The sequence below is a fragment of the Anolis sagrei genome, chromosome 3, assembly GCF_037176765.1.
Source record: "Anolis sagrei isolate rAnoSag1 chromosome 3, rAnoSag1.mat, whole genome shotgun sequence".
Taxonomy (NCBI): domain Eukaryota; kingdom Metazoa; phylum Chordata; class Lepidosauria; order Squamata; family Dactyloidae; genus Anolis; species Anolis sagrei.
In genome coordinates, this window is record NC_090023.1 from 175,405,580 (window position 1) to 175,429,964 (window position 24,385).

General features: G+C 42.3%; 1 protein-coding gene across 3 annotated transcripts in view; it reads right to left on the bottom strand.

Annotated features, from left to right (window-relative positions):
- Window positions 1-24,385, bottom strand: part of PALD1 (phosphatase domain containing paladin 1) — a 220,233-nt gene that overhangs the window by 91,730 nt on the left and 104,118 nt on the right. For all 3 annotated transcript variants that reach the window (XM_067465697.1, XM_067465695.1, XM_067465696.1), the window contains exons 2-7: window positions 15,226-15,420; window positions 10,652-10,754; window positions 9,184-9,363; window positions 6,352-6,516; window positions 2,708-2,868; window positions 600-675 (exon numbers count right to left, since the gene is read on the bottom strand). In XM_067465697.1, the coding sequence (XP_067321798.1) occupies window positions 600-675; window positions 2,708-2,868; window positions 6,352-6,516; window positions 9,184-9,363; window positions 10,652-10,754; window positions 15,226-15,407 (867 nt within the window). In that variant the 5' untranslated portion in view covers window positions 15,408-15,420. The remainder of the gene's footprint in view (window positions 1-599; window positions 676-2,707; window positions 2,869-6,351; window positions 6,517-9,183; window positions 9,364-10,651; window positions 10,755-15,225; window positions 15,421-24,385) is intronic.

A 24,385-nucleotide genomic window follows, 5' to 3' on the forward strand; every position in this document is an offset into this window, starting at 1 on the left:
GATGAAATAATAAAACCCTGGGTGAAGTAGGAATAAAGATAAGTAAGTGAGAGGAGCCCAAGAAGGATAAAAAAGCAGTGAGGCAAGGCTTTCAGTTTAGGACGGGGGGAAAGGTGTATCATGGAGATGACACTAAAGATGGGGCAAACAGAAATAGGATAAATTGGTCACTCTCCAAAGGCACATTGGAAGAGCCAGGTTTTCAGATTTTTCTTTAAGTCTGCTAAAGAGGGGGCTTGCCTGATCTCACGAGGTTTTTTGTTTGTTTGTTTGTTTTTGGTCGTGTCAGGAGTGACTTGAGAAACTGCAAGTCGCTTCTGGTGTGAGAGAATTGGCCATCTGCAAGGACGTTGCCCAGGGAACGCCCAGATGATTTGATGTTTTTATCATCCTTGTGGGAGACTTCTCTGATGTCCCCGCATGAGGAGCTGGAGCTGATAGAGGGAGCTCATCTGCCTCTCCCTGGATTTGAACCTGCGACCTGTTGGTCTTCAGTCCTGCCAGCACAGGGGTTTAACCCACTGTGCCACCAGGGGCTCCTATCTCACCAGGTAGTGAGTTCCAAAGACGGGGAGCCACAGAGGAGAAGGCTTACTTACCCTGAGGAAATCGAGGAAAGCATCAAGCTGACATTCTAAAGGGGCTCCTTCTACTGGTAAAGGCAGCCGATGGTATCTACCAACGAAGAGACAGAAATGCTCAGGAGCAAAATACTTTACACAAAGTACCCATATTCATGTCCCAGCATTATTTCCAATTTTAACTTAACATTTGGCATTCCCACTGTTTTTAATTATGTGTTGTTTGATTGATAATGTTGTTTATCTTATTGTCTATGTGTTTTTAATTGCTTGTATTGTTGTTATTATTGCTTGTATTGTTGTGTTTAAAATAATGCTTAATATATTTAGGAAAGACATTAAAATTGGGTTCTCCTAAAGGAAATAGGACTTGTAAAATATTTTGGAGAAAGAAAATAAAGGATTGCTGTCCAGGTTATACTGATATATTCTAGAGCAGTGGTTCTCAACCTGTGGGTCTCCAAATGTTTTGGCCTTCAACTCCCAGAAATCCTAACAGCTGGTAAACTGCCTGGGATTTCTGGGAGTTGTAGGTCAAAACACCTGGGGACCCACAGGTTGAGAACAACTGCTCTAGAATATAACCTGGAAGATAATCAAATAAAAACAGTAATGGTTTCCTGGGCCAGAGACTTAGGGAAAAATATAGATTTGGATAACTGGGAATGCTTATGGCAAAAAGGGTTTACATTTTCATTAGCTGGGTCCATTACGGAAAATATGTATAAAATGTTATATAGACGTTTTATTTATTTATTTATTTACCATATTTATATACTGCCTTTCTCAGCCCGAAGGTGACTCAAGGTGGTTTACAGTTCCAGTGTGCCTTCCCAGAATAAGGAAATCCAAGCAATGTGTCCCAAATGCACTTTACGAGAGATTTAGGATTGTCTGCATGCCCACCTATCCCTAAAATATCTATCCTATTTCACTTGGACATGCCCAGCATTTTAAAAAATTTAACCATTACATTTGGCCCTGCCTCATGTTTTTAATGCGTCATGATATTATTGTTATTGTTTTTGCTTTGTTTATGAGTTATTGATTGTTGCTGGCGTTAGCCTATAAAGCCCTAAACGGTTCTGGCCCTACCTACCTCTCCGAACGCATCTCCTCCTATGAACCGACCAGGACATTAAGATCTTCTGGGGAGGCCCTGCTCTCGGTCCCACCCGCATCACAAGCGCGGTTGGCGGGGACGAGAGACAGGGTCTTCTCGGTGGTGGCCCCTCAGCTATGGAACGCCCTACCTGTGGACATCAGACAGGCCCCTTCACTGCTGGCATTCCGGAGGAAGGTCAAGACTTGGCTTTACGAACAAGCGTTTGGCTAAGTAATGCAATGAAATACAGTCATACGGTACAATTGATCATAGGAATTGGTATAAGGGATTATGATTACGGATTCTGATTCTGACTTGTTTGCTGAGGCATATATCTAGGATTATGATTGTTTGACCTGACGTTTTTGTATAATGTGTTTTTAACTGCCTTCTTGTTGTTATTGTGTTGATCTTTACTATGTAAACCGCCTTGAGTCGCCATTTCGGCTGAGAAAGGCGGTATAGAAGTAAAGCAAATAAATAAATAAATAAATAATTGTATTGTTGTCGTTGTTGTTTTATTGATGTATTTGGGCTCGGCCTCTTGTAAGCCGCACCAAGTCCTGCGGGAGATGGTAGCGGGGTATAAATAAAGGATTATTATTATTATTATTATTATTATTATTATTATTATTATTATTACAGTTGGCAATCAATGCCCCCAACAATATAAATATAATTAAGAACGTTAACATGTAATATAAACCATATAAAAACAGTAAAGACAATAAAGACAATAAAGACACAAGTCCTCAGTGTCTCATTACTATATCACTCCAGAATTAATGGATTATTTGTACTTTGTTGAATTTCGCAGATTGTATGCTTTTTTTCACATAACACAATAAAAATTATTTTTAAAATAATGCTTAGCATCGATTTTAATTCAATATTAAATACATCAATTTAATTCAATATATAATATTAACCTTACAGAGATATTTCTTAGGTGATACAGCAAAAAGACAACACATCAGAGTTAGAAGGAATTATACCATTGGAAGGTTATGCAGAAAGTTACCTGTATGATGGCAGCAGGAAGACTGGTCTCTTGTACACTTCTTCTGTCACATGGATGTCTTCTTCACAGCGGATGCTCACTGAATGTGGTTCATCTTTGAAATGCTCAATATCGTTGTAGACATAATACGTATTCTCACTCAGCTGGGCAAAGTCGTGTATCTTAAAGAGACCAAGCCAAAAAAATCAAATTGAAAACAATCTAGTTTTATAAAATACACTTCCACATCTTCCCGAAAGACATTTTTCCTGGCCAGAGCTGCCCTTTGATCAAAATAATATTTTTACCATAGAAACACTTGATCCATTCCTTCATGATTCCATATGGTTCCAGTATGGTGGAGTTCTCCGAACTCAAGAACGGAAAACGGAAAGTTGGTGGGCAGGAAAAGAGACTTAAAGATGGACTCAAAGCCAACCTTTAAAACTCTGGCATAGACACTGAGAATTGGGAAGCCCTGGCCCTTTAGCGCTCCAGCTGGAAGTCAGCTGTGGCCAGCAGTGCTTTAGAATTTGAAGAGGCTCGAATGGAGAGCAAAAGAGAGAAACGTGTCAAGAGGAAGGCGCTTCAAGCCAACCCCGACTGGGACCGCCTTCCACCTGGAAACCAATGCCCTCACTGTGGGAGAAGATGCAGATCAAGAATAGGGCTCCACAGTCACCTACGGACCCACCAGTACACTTTTTTTTTTTTTGTCGTGTCAGGAGCAACCGCTCCTGTTGTGAGAGAATTGGCCGTCTGCAAGGACGTTGCCCAGGGGACACCTGGATGATTTCTGATGTTTTGTCATCCTTGTGGGAGGCTTCTCTCTTGTCCCCGCATGAGGAGCTGGAGCCGATAGAGGGAGCTCATCCGCCTCTCCTGGGATTCGAACCTGCGACCTGTCGGTCTTCAGTCCTGCCAGCACAGGGCTTTAACCCACTGCGCCACCGGGGGCTCCGGTGTACTGGGTACTGTGTGTACTGGTGTACTGTGTACTGGTATACTGGGGCCACCAGTACACTGATCTTGGAAGACTATCCTACTCAGACAATGAGGGATTGCCTAAATAAGTAAGTAAGTAAGGTTCCAGTAAACTTTAGTAAGAGCAGAATGGGAAATCTTGACTCTTCACGTGTTCTGGCCTATAGCAGAGTTTTCCAAATTATGTGTCACAACACATTAGTGTGTCAGTTGCAGTGTGTGAGTGTGTCGAATGAATGAAATGAGAAACCTGAGAATAAGCTATTGATCATATATTTTTAAATATATAAATGCAAGGTTTTTTTCAGATATGTTGCATCACCATATGTTTTGTGATTACAATTTATGGATGTGTCTCTATCTCTTATAAGGAATTGGTTTAACCTCGGGATTGTTACTATGTCATGAAATGATGAACGTCCTTCCACATTTTGGGAGTCACTAGCGGACCACAGAAAGGGAGGAAATAAACACTTATGCAGAATAAAATCTTCCCAGTTTCTGTATTAAGGTGCAGCAGCAAAAACATCACTGAGCCTGGAACCCCAGGTCTCGGCTGGGACCAAGGGAGCATTAGAATCATAGAATCATAGAGTTGGAAGAGACCTCATGGGCCATCCAGTCCAACCCCCTGCCAAGAAGCAGGAATATTGCATTCAAATCATCCCTGACAGATGGCCACCCAGCCTCTGTTTAAAAGCCTCCAAAGAAGGAGCCTCCACCACACTCCGGGGCAGAGAGTTCCACTGCTGAACAGCTCTCACAGTTAGGACGTTCTTCCTCATGTTCAGATGGAATCTCCTCTCTTGTAGTTTGAAGCCATTGTTCCGCCTCCTAGTCTCCAAGGGAGCAGAAAACAAGCTTGCTCCCTCCTCCCTGTGGCTTCCTCTCACATATTTATACATGGCTATCATATCTCCTCTCAGTCTTCTCTTCTTCATAGGGCTTGTTCTCCAATTAAAACTTGTGTGCCAGCTGCCCCCATATCTTGGGAAGTCTGCCTTGGCCATGATAGTCCATGCCCTTGTTACATCCCATATAGATTACTGCAACGCGCTCTACGTGGGGTTGCCTTTGAAGACTGCTCAGAAGCTTCAATTGGTCCAATGGACAGAAGCCAGATTACTAACAGGAGCGGTGCTCAGAGAGCATACAAATACACTGTTGCGTCAGCTCCACTGGCTGCCAGTTTGCTACCATGCACAATTCAAAGTGCCGGCTTTAGCCTATAAAGCTCTAAATGGTTCTGGCCCAATTTACCTGTCCAAACGCATCTCCCCTTATGAACCATCTAGGACGTTAAGATCATCTGGGGAGGCCCTGCTCTCGACTCCGTCGGTGTCACAAATACGTTTGGCGGGGATGAGAGACAGGGCCTTCTCTATGGAACGCCCTTCCTAGAGACATAAGATCAGCTCCCTCGCTGTTGACCTTCCGAAAAAAAGTCAAAACCTGGCTGTTCGAGCAGGCGTTTGGAAAAGACAGTGTAACAGACATATGATTATGGAACAATTGGATTATGAGATCCAATTATATTTTATCTAAGAGACAAATTGATTTGTTTTTTATTATTGTTATGGTCCTACTTGATATGTTAATAGTTTTAAGTGTTTTAACGTTTTTATGATGTGGATGGCATTGAATTGTTGCCTTGTGAACCGCCCCGAGTCACCTGCGGGCTGAGAGGGGCGGTATACAAATGTAGCAAATAAATAAATAAATAATCTTTTACAAACTGAAATCCACCACCTGGGATTCTCTTGCTAATTCTATTGAAATAAAGGACAACAAACCACCACTTCCTCTGCCTTTTACAGATTTCCTTACAGCTGGTTGGTTGAATGCTTTATGAATGTAGGAATGGGGGACTGAGTTCATGTGTCTCTTGCAGGCAAATTATGTCATATTGCTGTAGAGTTCTAATAAATTCCTTATCTGCCATTTTATTTTCCCAGCCTGCCAGGTTCCAGGAAATTATTTCTAGGCCTGTTTGCTTTGTATTTAGTCAACTGCAATTCACAGAAAATGAATTAAAATGTTCTAGGTTAGCCCTTTCGGTGTTTTCATTGTATTGTCGAAGGCTTTCACGCCCGGAATCACTGGGCTGTTGTAGGTTTTTTCGGGCTATATGGCCATGTTCTAGGGGCATTCTCTCCTGACGTTTTGCCTGCATCTATGGCAAGCATCCTCAGAGGTAGTTCCAACAGACCTCACTACCTCTGAGGATGCTTCCATAGATGCAGGCGAAACGTCAGGAGAGAATGCCCCTAGAACATGGCCATATAGCCCAAAAAAACCTACAACAACCCAATGTTTTCATTGTTTTCTCTGTGATCTTTAATGTTAGGCCTGTAGTGATCTCTTGAGTTTCTGGAAAAGGAGCTCAGGATATATTTTTATTTGGTCTGCCCTGATATGTTCCATTTTGCATTTGAGGTCCAATGTATTTGCTCTTATGTTCTTGTCTGTTTGCTCCCAACCAGATGTTATTTGGGTATGTGATGAAGGGTGAGGTGTTATAGCTATGTTTGTTCCTTCTCCTTCCACTCCAGTTGCTGTTTCTAAATGGTCTTTTCCATTCACTCTGTGTATGAATGACTACCAATTAAATAAATAACCATAATAATAAAAAGGCTATTCTACGTCCAGATCATGGTCCTCTTTATGCCACTCAAAATTACCTCTTTTCGAATAGAGAGCTCCAGGTTTTCTACTTTGACACCTCTCTGCAAGCCATGCAGGTTTTCATGCAGATTCTCTTTTCCTCTGGGAGTATAGGGCATAAAGTCATTGTCCAAAGGCAGAAAAAGCACGGGCTCCTCACGAACACAGAACATAATGCATTCCTGTTGAGATGAGAAGAAAATGGTGGCTATGGCAGCTTACACCAATGAGAAACTACATTGCAGACAGTTGATCACAACATGTGAGGATGTACACTTTCAATATAGTTGTTGGAATTCAGCCTATGATTGTGAAAGAGGGAGGGAAAGAGGGAGGGAAGGAGAGAAGGAAGGAAAGAAAGGTAGAGAAGGAAGGAAGGAGAGAAGGAAATAAAAAAGTGAAAGAGGGAAGGAAGGAGAGAAGGAACAAAAGAGGGAGAGAAGGAAGGAAGCAAGGAAGCAAGGAAGCAAGGAAGCAAGGAAGCAAGGAAGCAAGGAGAGAAGGAGGGAGAGAAAGAAGGAAAGAAGGAAAGAAAGAAAGGTAGAAAAGGAAGGAAGGAGAGAAGGAACGGAAGAGGGAGGGAAGGAAGGAAGGAAAGAAAGAGACAAGGAAGGATGGAACCAAAGGAAGTGAGAAAAGATAGAGAAGGAAGAAAGAAAGAAGAAGGGAAAGAAAAAGATGGAAGGGAGGGAGGGAGGGACGGAGGGAGAAAAGAAAGAAAAAAGAAAGAAAGAAAGAAAGAAAGAAAGAAAGAAAGAAAGAAAGAGGGATGGAGAGAGGGAGGGAAGGTTGGCCACAGCAATGCGTGGCGGGTACAGCTAGTTTCAATAAAAAAGGATTGTTTTCCTACTCAACGTGTGGTGTTTTAAAGTCAGGGGGTTATTCCTGTCCTGGAGTGCAACAGTAGCCTTGTTTGGTCATCCACATGTAACCCTATGCCGTCCTACTGAATGGTTTTTAACTAGACTGGACAGCATTTCATCTGACATATAACACTGTTCAGAGCAAAATAACAGCAGGCCCTCTAATTTTGGGGGATTAGGGAAAAGGGACTCTTATAAAAGGGGGAAAGCCACAACTAAAAAAATCTTACATCCAAAATTGATCACAGCATGGAATTGAAAGACCGACCAATGCCTAGAGAAGTATTTGTTCTTGGATTCTCTAGGTGAGTGTTCTCAACCAGTGGGTCCCCAGGTGTTTTGGCCACAGGAAGTCTGACTTGGCCACAGTGGTCCACGCTCTGGTTACATCCCGTATAGATTACTGCAACGCTCTCTATGTGGGGTTGCCTCTGAAGACTGCCCGGAAGCTGCAATTAGCCAGCACTCGGCAGCCAGGCTACTGACGGGAGCTGGGTACAGGGAGCGCACAACTCCCTTGTTGCACCAGCTCCACTGGTTGCCAATTAGCTTCCGAGCACAATTCAAAGTGCTGGTTTTAACCTATAAATCCCTATACGGTTCCGGCCCAGTTTACCTGTCCGAGCGTATTCTCCCCCATGAACCATCAAGGATGTTAAGATCTTCCGGAGAGGTCCTGCTCTCAGTCCCCTACCTTTGCAAGTGCGTTTGGTGGGAACGAGAGACAGGGCCTTCTCTGTGATGGCCCCTCGGCTATGGAACTCTCTCCCGAGTGAGATTAGATCTGCCCCCTCCCTCTTGTCCTTCAGGAGGCTAGTGAAATCCTGGTTATGGAACGAAGCATTTCCAGAATAATGGCTGAGACTGGTTACAGACCAAAGTGAGTGGCAACATATGCGGACTGAGTTGAACATGATTTTTACCTTGGCGATTTGGTATATATGTATCTTATCTATATGTATTTTAATCTTGTACTGTCGTATGATGTCTTAACTTGTATTAGTAGCATTGAATCCTTGCTATAAGCCGGTCTGAGTCCCTCTACGGAGATGAGAAGATTGGGATATAAAAGTTTTAAATAAATAATAAATAATACAACTCCCAGAAATCCCAGCCAGTTTACCAGCTGTTAGGATTTCTGTGAGTTGAAGGCCAAAACATCTGGGGACCCACAGGTTTAGAACGACTGTTCTAGATCCTTCAGAACAATTCTATGGTCAACCTCTGGCAAAAATTGATCTGGAAAACCTAGGGATTTTTAAAAATAACATATTAATCAAATCTACAAATAATCAAATCTGCAAAAATTGAACCTGCAAATATGAAGTGCGGACTGCACTGGATCAGGTAACCTTGAGCAAGTGCTGAGTTCGACTTGAGTATAACAAACTTAGGGTATGAAATATACCAACTGACATCTTTCAAAAATTGTTCTACTTTATCTGGAACGAATTCTATCTGATGCTTTGAATTCCTTACGTCAAAAATACTCAAAGTGGTGGTCTATGAACCAATGCCAGTCCACAAACCATTGGCTGCTGGTCTCTGATGCATTTCCAGGAAAAATAGAACCAATTGTATCCCACAGATACAAATATGGTTCCTGCCCTGAGCACATTGGGGAAAAATAATTGTCAGTTCCCCATATCACATAGCTTGGGAAGCCCCACCCGCCTTGGACACAAATAAATACTAAGGAGAATTATCTTAGTAAAAACAAAGTTCCCCTTTCCCACAAATAGTTCACTACTTGTAACATTCATAATCTAAGTTACATATACTATTCTTCAAGTTCCTTGTCAACTTTTACAAGGGGCTACAGATCACAACAGAACAGGACATTCCACCCTCTCCCATCTTGTTCCTTCCAAAAAAAACCCTTAAAATTTACAAGAGGGAACAATCATAAATGGGTTTGACAGACTGAAATATATACATGATAAAAAATTGGCAAAGTTTGAGATTCGCTTTCACCCATCTCCAGACCTTATGGCCTTCATTCTGCACTTTCTGCAGAACCTGTTTGAAACCATCCAAGCTGGGCTGACCCATGCCAAACACGGAATATCCCCCTTTGGCTTGTCGAAAGTTTGGTGCACCACAGCTGCTGGCAGTGTTCAAGACATCTAATTTGCTGTATACATCGCGGACCATAAAGTATTTCCCCTGGAGGGGGGAACGGAGGGAGGGGGAGAGACAAGAAAAAAGAATGGTAATTTATTATTTGATTGTACAAAGGAAGATCAGAGGAAAATAAATTAAGTAAACAAGTTCTTCACACAGTGAGGAAATGAACGGTTGATCATGAAATGTGGGGATGTACACTTTCAACTCTTTTCAAAACTTAGATGGCCGGAGGTTTAGCACAGGTGGTAAATCATCAGCAATTATAAGATCTATCAACCAAAAGGTTGCAAATTCAAAGCCCTGTGTTGGCGTGAGCTGCCGACTGTCAGCCCAGCTCATTGTTTACCTAAGCAATTAGAAAACAGTTTTAGCTGTGATTAGAGAAATTAGGTACCGCTAAATAGCAGGAGAGGTGTTTTACGACGCTATAAAGAAAGAAGATCAGAAAATGCTGGGTGACCAAAAGGAAGGAGGAAGTCCTGACGGCTCTTCGTCATAGAGAATGAAGCAACATTAGCCCCTGGACTTGAACCCAACCTTCCATGGCACCTCCTTTCTGTTCTGTCTGTCTGTGTATTGTCTATACAAAGCAGCATTGAATGTTTGCTGTGTATGTGTACTGTCATCCGCTCTGACTCCCCTTCAGGGTGAGAAGGGCGGAATATAAATGAAGTATTATTATTATTATTACTACTACTACTACTACTACTATTCACAGAGAAGAGACCCATAAAGAACTATTATCCATTATAGCTAAAGGGAGGATCCATTATCTATGTGTAAACAGCTTTGAGTCCCCCTAGGGGTGAGAAAAGCGGTATATAAATACTGTAAATAATAATAATAATAATAATAATAATAATAATAATAAGTATCCATGATCAGAGGAAGCATGCAACTGCATACTAATTTCTGGACAGGGAAATAGAAGAGTTACTTTCATGCCCTTGTTTCCAGAGGTCTTGGACAAGTAAAAGACTGGACTTTCTGTCATCTCTGGATTCATATTCTTCGGTCACGATATATATATATATATATATATATATTCTCATGTCAGGAAAGAATTGAGAAACTGCAAGTCGCTTCTGCAAGGACGTTGCCCAGTGGATGCCTGGATGTTTCACCATCTTGTGGGAGGCTTCTCTAATGTCCCCACATGAGAAGCTGGAGCTGACAGACAGGAGCTCATCCCGCTCCCCAGATTCGAACCGCCGACCTTTCCATCAGCAGTCCTACCGGCGCAAGGGTTTAATCCATTGTACAACTGGGGGCTCCTGGTCACTACATAACAACATTGTAAGCCTCAAATCAGATCCCGTGTGCTCACCTGTACAAGATAATGCTCTGGAGTTGACTCTGTAATGCGGCCAACAGTATAGCCAGCTTTCAAGAGATCATCATGAATCTGAAACTCTTCTTTACAGTTGTACCTGTAAGAGCCGCACAGGAGAAGTAATGGTAGGGTTATCTGTACTGTCAGACCTCCACATAGACACAAAAGTGGGGATAAACTAAATCCTGGAATGCAACTCTATGGACTGCCGATAGAAAAACTTCCAGGGAACTAAGACTACAGATTCACATTTCTAGACTATAATCTGATCCACGAAAGCTAAACCCACCAATATGGAGGGCTAAACACATTTAATAGTTTTTAAAGAACAGCATTACAGTATTTCCTGTTGTTATTTCCTATTACATGTTGTATACTCATTCCCACCATTCCTCTAGATCAGGGGTCCCTCAAACTGTTGGAGGGCCGAATTATAATGTGAAAAAAACATGAATGAATTCCTATGCACACTTCACATATCTTATTTGTAGTGCAAAAGCTACTTAAAAACAATACAATAATTAAAATGAAGAATAATTTTAACAAATATAAACTTATTAGTATTTCAATGGGAAGTGTAGACCACCTTTTGGCTGATGAGATAGGATTGTTGTTGTTTTTATTGTTGTGTGCTTTTAAGTCGTTTCAGACTTAGGTTGACCCTGAGTGAGGGCTGGGTAAATGACCTTGGAAGGCTGAAGGGCCTTAGTTTGGGGACCCCTGCTCTAGATGGTTAATACTGTAGCAAAAAGGAAATTGGGAAAGGGAAACAAGCAATGGTCAGGTAGTACTACTACTCTCAGTTGTTACACCTGACTGATTGGTGCAAAGTTCCTCTAGGTATATCATTTCAGATTGGAAAGTGAGAGTATTTCTACAACAGTGGTCCTCAACCTGGGGTCCCCAGATGTTTTTGGCCTAAAAAAAGTAAAGGTAAAAGTAGTCCCCTGACATTAAGTCCAGCCATGTCTGACTCTGGGGTGTGGTGCTCATCTCCATTTCTAAGCCGAAGAGCCAGCGATGTCCGTAGACACCTCCAAGGTCATGTGGCCGGCATGACTGCATGGAGCGCTGTTACCTTCCCGCCGGAGCGGTACCTATTGATCTACTCACATTTGCATGTTTTCGAACTGCTAGGTTGGCAGAAGCTAGAGCTGACAGCGGAAGCTCACGCCGCTCCCCGGAATCGAACCTGCGACCTTTCGATCAACAAGCTTAGCAGCTCAGTGCTTTAACCCACTGCGCCACCGAGGGCTCCTCTACAACTCCCAAAAATCCCAGCGGGTTTACCAGCTGCTACGATTTCATTGTGTTGAAGGCCAAAAACATCTGGGAACCCCAGATTGAGCACCACTGTTCTACAGGGTGTAATTCACCAGAAATCTGAAGTGCTATAATATCAGAAGGGATAACGGCGCTCCATGCAGTCATGCCGGCCACATGACCTTGGAGGTGTCTACGGACAACGCTGGCTCTTCGGCTTAGAAATGGAGATGAGCACCACACCCCAGAGTCAGACATGACTGGACTTAATGTCAGGGGACTACCTTTACCTTTATAATATCAGAACTCAGTATTGCTCTATTATCCGGACGAAGGCCACAAGGGGGTGCTATAGAGAGAAAGAGTCAATTTTTCAGTGGAAAAGGGGTTAAGGAGTTAAACTATTTCCCCCTGTTTTCCTGTTATTCCCCCACCCATGTGACCCTCCCTTGTTTATAAAGCGGGAAGTGGGGAGGGGGAATAACCAGTGAAAATGGGGAAATGGCTTTCCCCCTTCAACCCTCTCCCCATAAAATGGATTATTTGTCTCTGTCTAGGCTCCCTTTTGGAGTCTGCCTGAATAATGGAACAGTACTCAGAACTCTATATCACTTCCATGTAAGATGCAAAATACATATAATCACAGGTATAAACACATAAAAAGAAGAGAATGAACAAGAACTTTCCACAACTGCTAGTGCAATTATTGTATTTTCTGGTGTATAAGACTACTTTTTAACCCAGGAAAATCTTCTCAAAAGTTGGGGGTCATCTTATACGCTGTGTGTCATCTATAGAGCAGATGCTGAAACTTCTGAGCTGGACTGGAGTATCTGTGGTTGCCGCATATGGTGGGGAGAGCTAAAAAATGACTGCGGCTGCATCCTTGCCTTATGCGGCGACCGTGTGAAAGCAACAAGAGCGGCAATGTACAAGTACGGTAGAAGAAAATCAATTCAACAGGATTCATGGAAAGAAGTGACTTAACGCGGTCCCGATGACGAGGTGAGGGGTTGCCTCACTAGGAAGGTGTAAGTGAAGGGCAGAGCAAGCTGCAGGTGTCTGGGACACCCGGGGTATGGAAAAAAGAGATAGAACAGGTGAAAAATACGCCTCTTTCACCCGTTTGGCCCACCCTAGTATCCTATCACCGTATCTCCTTCTCTGCCTCTCAGATCTCGCTCCTGAGGTGAAGCATCAGTGAAGCGGCACAGGCGCGTGTGTGAGATCTGAGAGGCAGAAAAGGAAGTACTGTATAGGAAAATTACCATATTGAAATCAAATCTGATGTTTTTTTTAATTTTATTTGGTTTGCGTTGGATTAGGGGTAGTCTTATATGACGGCGCTCCATGCAGTCATGCCGGCCACATGACCTTGAAGGTCTCTATGGACAATACCGGCTCTTCGGCTTAGAAATGGAAATGAGCACCACACCCCAGAGTCAGACATGACTGGACTCAATATCAGGGGACAACCTTTTTTATATTATGAGTATATCCCAAACTCTATATTTTAACTGGAAAAGTTGGGGGGCCGTCTTATACACCCAGTCGTCTTATATGCCAGAAAATATGGTATTTACTATACAGCCTTTCTCTTCTTTTTTGTATGCCCTAAGGCAGGCACCTCTCTTTAAATATGTTGCCTATGTGAGATCAGATATAGCGATCATATACCACTGAATTTGACACCTTGAATTCAGATTAGAAACAAGTTGGCAGCCAGTGCAATTCCTTCACTGGAATTCTGGAGATTAGTTTAGTGGCTGCATTTTGCACTAACTACAATTTCCAAGTCATTTTCAAGGGCAGGCCTTTGTAGAGTGCAATGCAGGAGTCCAATCAGGAAGGTACTAGTGCACACATTACAGTGGCTAAATTGTCTCTGTCCGGAAAAGGCAAAAGCTGGCAGACCAGCCAAAGCTGGCTGTAACCATGCCTCCAGTGGTAAGAATGGATCTAGAGAGTTTTTCCAGATTACCACCTGATTCTTCAGGAGGAGTGCAATCCCATCTAGGGTTTACAAACTTCCCAATTTGCAGACTTCAGAATCACCAGTCCACATCGCCTCCATCTTAAAGGGATTCAATAGATCTACCCTCATTCAGCCCAGTGTGGCATTCAGGCACTGTTCCGGCACCTCCATTTTTTTGACGTGTCAGGAGCAAGTCGCTTCTGGTGTGAGAGAATTGGCCGTCTGCAAGGACGTTTCCCAGGGGACGCCTGGATCATTTGATGTTTTTGTCATCCTTATGGGAGGCTTCTCTCATGTCCCTGCATGAGGAGCTGGAGCTGATAGAGGGAGCTCATCCGACTCTCCCCAGATTTGAACCTGCGACCTGTCAGTCTTCAGTCCTGCCGGCACAGGGTTTAACCCACTGCGCCACTGGGGGCTCCTCCATAACCTCAGCCAACTCTGATGGCGCAGAGAAGGACAGGTTGCAAGTGGTACTCTATGATGCCAGCCAACCCCAAAAGACTTAATGACCTCTCCTCAGCAGCCTCATATAAATGTTGTACAGCATAGGAGATAAGATAGAGCCCTATGGTACCCCACAGCACAATGGCCGAATGTCAGTCTCTGGAACTTGCCTTACAGGTAGGAGTAGAGCCAATGTAAACAGTGCCTTCTACTCTCACCCACCAGAGCTTGTCCAGCAAGGTATCATGAACAATGGTATCAAAAGTCACTAAGAAATCCAGGAGGATCAACAGGATAGCACTCCCTGTCTTTCCCTTGAGATTGGATATCATTGAAGCTGTTGGCTGTTGTGTTATCATATCCTGGCCTAAACCTTCACATATATTCATCATCAATTCCTCTTGTCAGCATATCCACTGCTGTGTTAGCTGGGGAAGATTGAACCAACTGACCAATATACTGAAGGACACCAGTAAGCAGGCCCGTAGCCAGGATTTTGATTCGGGAGAGGAGGGGGGCTAAGTTTTATTCAGGGGGGCTGAGTCTGAGTGAAAGAGGGTCTACCCTAGCAAACCTTTTGTATCCTTACCCCAATACCCCCATGCATATGGGATATATTGAGCATAGTGATCAGATCATGATGTGAATAAACATAACAGTTTAAATAATGTACCAGTAAGGCCTTCTTGCGGACCATCATGAGAATTTGGGGGGGGGGGGGTGAAGCCCCTCAAGCCCCCCCTCCCCCCCCCCCCCCGGCCCGGCTACATGCCTGCCAGTAAGGGAAGAGATTGTTAGAATATGGAGGAAAGATAAAAGGTGAAGTTAGCTCTAAGACAGAGATTCAACAATGTACAGAAAAATCAGTAGTGGGGTAACTCACGTAATAACTACAGGTGCCACCTTATTGGTAATAATAGACTTGGCTTTGTTGTTGTGAAGGCCAACCGTCTGGAAGGAGTGGATGCTCAGAGAGTTGCGGTCGTCCATGGTTCCGTTGCCGTGAATGTTTTCAAATGTTGCTGTTGTCACTGTCTGCTGAGCTGTGCTGGCAGTTGTACCCATAATCCACAGGCAACTATAGAAACACAACAATGCATAGGTAAGGAAAAGATATCAAGTAAGAACAAGGCTGCTTTAGATTAAAAAAGCCATTACGGCAGCAACAACAGTAGTAGCAGTATATCAAAAAAGAGGAACTTGCATTTGACACATGTGTGCTTCATCCTTAGGAAAATATAGGAAATACTAGGAAATTGTCATCTATTACTCAGTGAAAAAATGAGCAATGGCTGACAATGTATAGTCGAAGGCTTTCATGGCTGGAATCACTGGGTTGTTGTAGGTTTTTTCGGGCTGTATGGGCATGGTTGACAAACTTCCTTGCCTAGGTTCCAACAGATTTGTTGGAAATAACAACTTTCTCCAAGCCTCCACTATTTGTTATGTATATAAGTCAGAATGCTTACTGTATCGTATATATGTGTATTGGTATGCAGTTTTCCTTAACTCTATGTTCTGGGAGGGGCTGCAGACCATGTGATCAGACCAGGGACCATTCAGATCTCAGACTCCATTTTAAAAGTCAGTAGAAACAGAATGAGCAATGCTTCTCAACCTTCCCAATGCCATGACCCCTTAATACGGTTCCTCATGTTGTAGTGACCCCCATAAAATTATTTTCGTTGCTATTTTATAACTGTAATTTTGCTACTGTTATGAATAGTAATGTAAATATCTAATATGCAGGATGTATTTTAATTCACTGGACCAAATTTGGCACAAACACCCGATACGTTCAAATTTGAATAGAGATTGGGTTTTTCATTTGGGAGTTGTAGTTGCTGGGATTTATAGTTCACCTACAAACAAAGAGCATTCTCAACTCCACTAACGATGGAAATGAGCCAAACTTGGCACACAGAACTCCCATGATCAACAGAAAATACTGCAAGGGTTTGGTGGGCATTGACCTTGAGTTTTGGAGTTGTAGTTCACCTACATCCAGAGAGCACTGTGGACTCAAACAATGATGGTTTCTGAACCAAACTTGGCATGAACACTCAATATGCCCAAATGTGAACATTGGTGGAGTTTGGGGAAAAAGACCAGGTCATTTGGGTGTTGTGCTTGCTGGGATTTATAGTTCACCTACAATCAAAGAGCATTCTGAACCCCAGTAACAATGGAATTGAGCCAAGCTTCCCACACAGAACCCCCATGACCAACCGAACATACTGTGGTTTCTGATGGTCTTTGGCGACCCTTCAGATAACCCCTTTCGTCACCCCCCCCCCCCCCCAGGGTTGAGAAACACTACTTTAGAGAATTTATTCTCTAAACTCTGAAACTAATATGCAATGTACCTGTATGCTGAATCCATGAAGTTTGTAAGTAAACCAACTATGTTATTTTAATGAAGACTACTTATTTTTGTCTCTTGAGAGCATGATATTTAAACCAAGATGTTTTAAGGGAGAGGAGATGCTTTTGGGCAACTGAAAATAACACTTCTGAAACTCTGCTGTGTTTTGTGCATTGGCATATTTTTGTTCCTAACAGTTCAAAGAGGTATCTAGGTATATCAGTCTAACAGCTGAGAAACTTAATTGCCTTACATGAATACTAGTGGATATTTATCACCAAGGAGAAGGTTGACTCAAGCAAGTTTCAACTCTTCTCAGGAAGATCATACTTTACAAAAAGTTACTATCTCTAACAAGGTTATGCTTTTTCCAAAAGGTTATGATTATTCCAAATAGTGTGAATGCCAATCTCACACTTCCAAAAGCCTGTGGAGATTTCTGATTTTCCCAAAAGGTTATGAATGCCATTTTCCAAAAAGATTAAACACCAGAAACAGACAAGTGAGACTGAACTAGGCGGTGCTCCAGCAAAAAGGTGTACGCATCCTACAACAAGCCCCCCCCCCCTCCCCCCCAAAAAAAGATCAGCAAACTGTTGGAAGTTTATGGCAGAAATGTAAAGGATTCAGAGGATCCTCTGAAGATGCCAGTCGCAGATGGAGGCGAAACATCAGGAGAAAATGCTGCTATAACACGGCCATATAGCCCAGAAACCACACAACACTCCAGTGATTCCAGCCATGAAAGCTTTCCACAATACATCAACATGAGTTACCTTTTTAAAAGCACACAAATAGGAACTGAAGCTTATCTTCTCCAACCTCACAGCCTTTCCAAGTAACCCCACGTAAATGGCTCTTCTGACATCACTGGACTACCATAGTCTCCATTTCGACTTTTTACCAGAGTTTGGAGAAGCTAGTTTTTGGAGTACAATACCCAGAATTCAAAGACAACATGTTCCTTGATTCGTGTTTGGGCGCTGCGTTTGGTGGTCCCTATGTAAACTTGTCCACAGAAGAGCTGCAAGACCAAGAACAAGCCACGAGAGTAAAGATGAAGATCCACCCGGAGGAAAAGTGTTCCTACATCAAGGGAACCACTGACCGCATAAGGAAGCTGATGAGGAAACACAACATACAAACAATCTACAAACCCACCGAGAAAATCCAACAAATGCTACGTTCAGCAAAGGACAAGAGGGATCCTCTCACCTCTGCAGGAGTCTACCGTGTACCATGCAGCTGTGGACAAGTCTACATAGGGACCACCAAACGCAGCATTGCCCAAACTCGAATCAAGAACATGAAAGGCACTGCAGACTACTTCAACCAGAGAAGTCAGCCATGGCAGAGCACCTGATGAACCAGCCTGGACACAACATATTATTTGAGAACACAGAAATGCTGGACCACACCAACAACCACCATGTCAGACTACACTGAGAAGCCATTGAAATCCACAAGCATGTGGACAATTTCAACAGAAAGGAAGAGACCATGAAAATGAACAAAATCTGGCTACCAGTATTAAAAAATTCAAAAATTACAACAGCAAAAACAGCAGAGAGGAAACAACCAGGCACAGCTTAACACCTCTCAACAGGAGATTTTCCCAGGCTCAGGCAGGCCTTCAAATGCTATTGAAGCAGAGAGGAAACAACCAGGCACAGCTTAACACCTCTCAACAGGAGATTTTCCCAGGCTCAGGCAGGCCTTCAAATGCTAATGAAGGTTGAAACATTCACACCTAGCTCTAGCAAGGAAGAGCTCTTTGCCCCACCCCAGCCATTCCACAGCTATATAAACCCATTGTCCTATTTCCAACAGACCTCACTACCTCTGGGGATGCTTGCCATTGATGCAGGCGAAACGTCAGGAGAAATGCCTCTAGAACATGGCCCTATCGCTCGAAAAAACCCACAAGAACATATACATATACATACATACATACATTTATTATATTGATTAGCGCAGACTTTCCTATTCATCCTTTAGAAATATCCAGAATTCCACCAGCAACCTAGCCACTTGTTATTTTTTAAAAATAAAGTTTCCGAATACTTCTCTCCAGGCTGGATCCTGATGAAATAAAACTTCTCTTCCTTTGAAGTCCAAAAAAAAACTTTAAACTCCCTTTACCCTCAAAAACCAGATTACCCACACCACCATCATTTACAACTGGAATGTGAAATTCAGCCATATTTCTTCCCAGGGTATTCTTAAACCTATTCATAAAAAGCTTAGCACCATTCCAGCAATCCCAGAGACAGTTTTATACATACTGAATTTCTGATCAAAACAAGATCTGAATTGGAAGCTCGTGGTTTAGAGCTGGGTATTTCATAGTTGGCAATCAAGGCAACATGTGGTTCAAGCATGGCAGGTCGTGGTCCAAATAGAATGATGCTTCACCCCAAAAGTTCTTCACTCAAAAATGATAGGAAACTGCTCTAGTCCTTCTCCCAGAGCAATGTGTCAGTATGGTGACATCCATCCTTTTTTCTCACAGGAAAACTTAAGAAGGTCTTAACAGTGGGCTCAAACCAACAACAGAGGGGAACCTCGTGTACTGTTGACATGCAAATCTAAAAACCTCAGCCAGGATGGCCCACAATCAGAGATTCTGGGAACTGAAGTCCAAGAACATATGTAAGGTAAAGGTAGTCCCCTGACATTAAGTCCAGTCATGTCTGACTCTGGGGTGTGGTGCTCATCTCCACTTCTAAGCCAAAGAGCCAGCGTTGTCCGTAGACACCTCCAAGGTCATGTGGCCGGCATGACTGCAAGAACATATGTATCCTCCCTGAAAAGAACCACTGCTGAAGATTCTTGTTTTTTATCTTCACCATCTTACTCTAAGCTGAGACATCATTACCTGGTCAAACACAGGTTCTGAACATGAAGAACACACCACAAACCTCCTGTATGGCACACAGACTATTCTAAGCCAGCATCCTTCTTCCCACAATGGCCAAAAATAAGCTCAAAACAACCTGCGTGAATTCCCTGGTAATTGTTCCCCAGCAACTGATATTCTTCTGATCCTGAGACTGTCTATACATGTAGCCATCATATATCCTAAAGCAGTGTTTCTCAAACTCTACACCTACAGATGTTTTGGACTTCAGCTCCCACAATTCCTAACAGCTATTAAACTAGTTGGGACTTCTGGGAACTGAAGTCCAAAACACCTGGAGAAGCACAGTTTGAGAAACACTGTCCTAAAGGCACCGGATCTCATCTAGTCTTATTTTATTTATTTATTTATTTACAGTTCTTATATTCCGCCCTTCTCACCCCACAGGGGACTCAGGGCGGATTACAGTAAACACATATATGGCAAACATTCAATGCCAGTTTGACAAACAACGTTTAACAGACAAATACACCGAGGCTATTTTAACTTTTTTTTGGCCGCCAGGGAAGCTGCTGCTTTCCATCGTCCATCAACGACACCGATGAAGTTCTTCCACATTCCACATTCCCCGGAGTCTTTTTTCTTTATGGCCTCATAAATTAGTTAAATTTAGCCTCCCACACAAGGTGGTGCCTTATTTTCCTACTTGACAGATGCAACTGTCTTTCGGGTTGCAAAGGTCGACAACGGGCTACACAATGGCTGGACACCCACTCCAGCCCGGGCTGGCTTCGAACTCATGACCTTTTGGTCAGAGTGATCTTAATGCAGCTGACACTCAGCCAGCTGCGCCACAATCCCGGTGCTAAGCACAGTCAGCTCTTGTTAAATACTGAGATGGGAGATTGGAAATGCACACCAGGGCCAGACTTTAGCACAGCAGGTTAACCACCAACTGCAATAAATCTTGCCAACCGAAAGGTTGACAGTTCGAAGCCCCAGTGAGGGTGAGCTCCTATCCTTTAGCCCAACTTCTGCCTACCTAGCAGTTTTGAAAACAGCAATGTGAGTAGATAAATAGGTACCGCTTAAGCAGGGAGGTATTTAAGGTGCCTATAAGGAAATGCCAGAAAAATATGGTGATTCAATCAAGGAGGACGTTTACGAACAAAGCTCTTCGGCAGGGAAAGTGGAGTAATAGCATCCCCGATGGCTGGAACTGAGCAAAGCCTCCAAGATGCCGAAGATGGGAAAGCCTATATATACCTCTATATATGTAAAGTTGTCTGTCTTGTCAGTGTTTGGCATATTTGTGTTCTGTGATCCACTCTGAGTCCCCTTCAGGGTGAGAAGGGTGGAATATAAATACTGTAAAATAAATAATAAATAAACACTGCAGGTATTTCAGAGGAAGGAAATGGCAAACCACCTCTGAGTAGTCCTTGCCTAAGAAAACACTATGAAATGGAGGATGTAGTGAAATCTACCTTTAGGAGAACAGGCCAAAGCCTGAATATCAGTAGCTTTCATCTTGAAAGACAGGCAGAGGCAGGAGGAGGAGTCAAGCCGACTCCTGATTGGGTGGAGCAATTAGGGGAGGAGTCGGTTGAGAGAGGGAAAAAGCTGTCAGCTTGTGACAGAGGGAGAAGTGTCTTGACATCAGACACAGAAGGATAGGATTTTAGGAGAGGAAGCTAGTTAGAGTTCTGACAGGGAAGAAGAGTTTTTAAAGTGAGCCTTAAGGTTAGGGAATAAGGTTGAGACAAAGGCTAGAGTTTTACTGTGTTAAGAGGACCAGTAAAAGAGAGTTTTGTCTTATTAAACTTAGGAGAAGTTTAAGATATCTTATAGCCCTGTGTGTGAGACAGACAGGAGTCTGTTCTCTAAGAGATACTGTTTCTAAGGATAGAACAGTGTGTTTAAGGGAACTCACAGTTTTAAAAGCTTTTTAGTCAGTAGAACTATCTGTTTAATCCAACTAAGTCTCTGCACCTGAATTACACTTCTGTACCACTCATTCTATGAGTAGATGTTTGTTTAAAGCTCAATAAACTTTTTCTAGTTCACTTTTAACTGGTGTAAGCCTCAGTCTGTCAAGCACATTTAAAGTCCAGTCAGCCAGTTAAGAAGTAATAGAAGATACCCAGGGCAAACACACCTTTACCTACAACACATTCACACCTTTGGTTCCTCAGACCAAGAAAGCTGAGGTGGCGGCGGCTAATACTACCAATAACATCGGTCATTTATAATACTTTATCATCCCTTGCTTTGGTGGCAGTGGTGAGATTGTTTGACCACCCTGCCCAAGTTGTGGCACTTTAATTCTACTATAGAGTTGTTATAAGTCAACAGAAGACTTGAAGAAATACACCCTTTTCCTAACAATAAATGAAAAGCAAGGACTAATGTCTGCCAGGAGCTCACTTTTTATACCTAGTGAGATATGCTGAAAAAGAAAAGTTCTTTATAAACCAGCAGAGGGCACAGCAAAGAAAGTGCATGGCTATGAGGAGCTGACAACAAACTGTGCATGTCCACCCATGCTCTTGCAAACCAAACAACGTGAAAACAGATGTTAAAATATCATAATACTGACAGCTGCAGGAAGACTTTCATAGCCAGAGTTCTGTTTGCAATCACATTTCATAAACTCTTTATCTACTACTCTATCATCACAATTCACAATTTTTCAGCAGTTATTTCACATCAGATCTGCATTTTAAATATTAACCCCCAACCTGGAAGACAAGATAGATGTTCTGTTTATTAAGCTTCCTGGAGAATCCATGTGTTAATTACCTTTTTCGTGAGGTATAGAGGCTATATTCTACAACTTCTTCACCAGAACTTGCAAATAATATTCGGTGGAATTAGCTATTAAAAATCTGCACCGGTAATGACAACAACTAACTTTTTCGGACCATGTAGCATATTACACAACACACTAATTTGTCAGGGTTGTTACTTTGCAATGATAATCATTTTACATAGGAATTTGCTCTAATTTTTTAAAAATAATCTTTATTAAATTTATAGTTAAAAACAACATCATAACAAGACAAACAAATAAATAACATATGTATTGTCGAAGGCTTTCATGGCTGGAATCACTGGGTTGTTGTAGGTTTTTTCGGGCTATATGGCCATGGTCTAGAGGCATTCTCTCCTGACGTTTCACCTGCATCTATGGCAAGCATCCTCAGAGGTAGTGAGGTGGATGCTTGCCATAGATGCAGGTGAAACGTCAGGAGGGAATGCCTCTAGACCACTGTTTCTCAACCTTCCTAATGCCGTGACCCTTTAATACAGTTCCTCATGTTGTGGTGACCCCCAAACACTTTTTTTTTTCATTGCTACTTCATAACTGGAATTTGCCTACTGTTATGAATCATAATGTAAATATCTGATATGTAGGATGTATTTTGTACACTGGATTAAATTAGGCACAAATACCCAATATGCCCAAATTTGAATACTAGTGGGGTTGGGTAGAGGGTTGATTTTGTCATTTGGGAGATGTAGTTGCTGGGATTTATAGTTCACCTACAATCAAAGAACATTCTGAACTCCACCAACGATGGAATTGAACCAAACTTGGCACACACAACTCCCACGACAAACAGAAAATATTGGAAGGTTTGATGGATATTGATCTTGAGTTTTGGGAGTTGTAGTTCACTTACATTCAGAGAGTACTGTGGATTCAAATTATGATGGATCTGGACCAAACTTGGCACTAATACTCAATATGCCTAAATGTGAACACTCGTGGGGTTTGGGGAAATTAGACCTGGATATTTGGGAGTTATAGTTTCTGGGATTTATAGTTCACCTACGATCAAAAAGCCCCTTGAATCCTACCAATGATAAAATTGAGTCAAACTTCCCACCCAGAACCCCCATGACCAAGAGAAAATACTGTGTTTTCCGATGGCCTTTGGTGACCCCTTTGACACCCCCTCATGACCCCCTCAGGGGTCCCGACCCCCAGGTTGAGAAACACTGCTCTAGACCATGGCCATATAGCCCGAAAAAACCTACAACAACCCAATAAATAACATAAATCTAAAAGGTAACATTATTTAGTTTCTGGAGAAAATAGCATATGTTTAGAGAGAAAGAGAAATAGCATAGAAAAAAATTACATAAAAAACACTAAAGAAGATTAGATATGAAATTACTTATAGCTAGCAAAATATACAGATGAGTATGTAAATTGTTATAATTATTCTAAATATGTAAAAAAAACCAACAAATATTTTGACTTCCTGGTATCTCCCTGGGGCTTTGTCCTTTTCTTGTTCCCTTCCTTACTCCTTCTTCTCCTTCTTATTAAGCTTCTTTGCCTCCCTTCTTGCAATCTTCTTTCTTTTTGTATTGTCCAATTCCTTTTTTTTTAACTAAATCAAAATCTTTTTGTTTCTTTGCTTAAAATATTCAGTAACTGAGCCTATCCATATTTCTAATGTCTAATATCTTTGTCCTCCACTCGTCTTCTTCTGGTATTTCTTTTTGTTTCCATCTTTTTACATAACATATTCTCGCTGCCGTGGTTCTCAAAATGAATAGTTTATCTGTGTTTTCTTCTAATTCCATCTCTTGTATCTATATATATAAATCTGTTAGGTTGGTTCAACCGGACAGCAAAACTCCACAACCCCCCAATGAAACTGTACCAAAATTGCCATGCCCATAACACAACCCACAAGGTACAAACATATCTACTCAAAATGAAAAACAACACAACAACACACTCACAAAACGGCAAAACAACAAAACTCAAAAAAACCCCAACGAAACTTAACCAAAATTGCC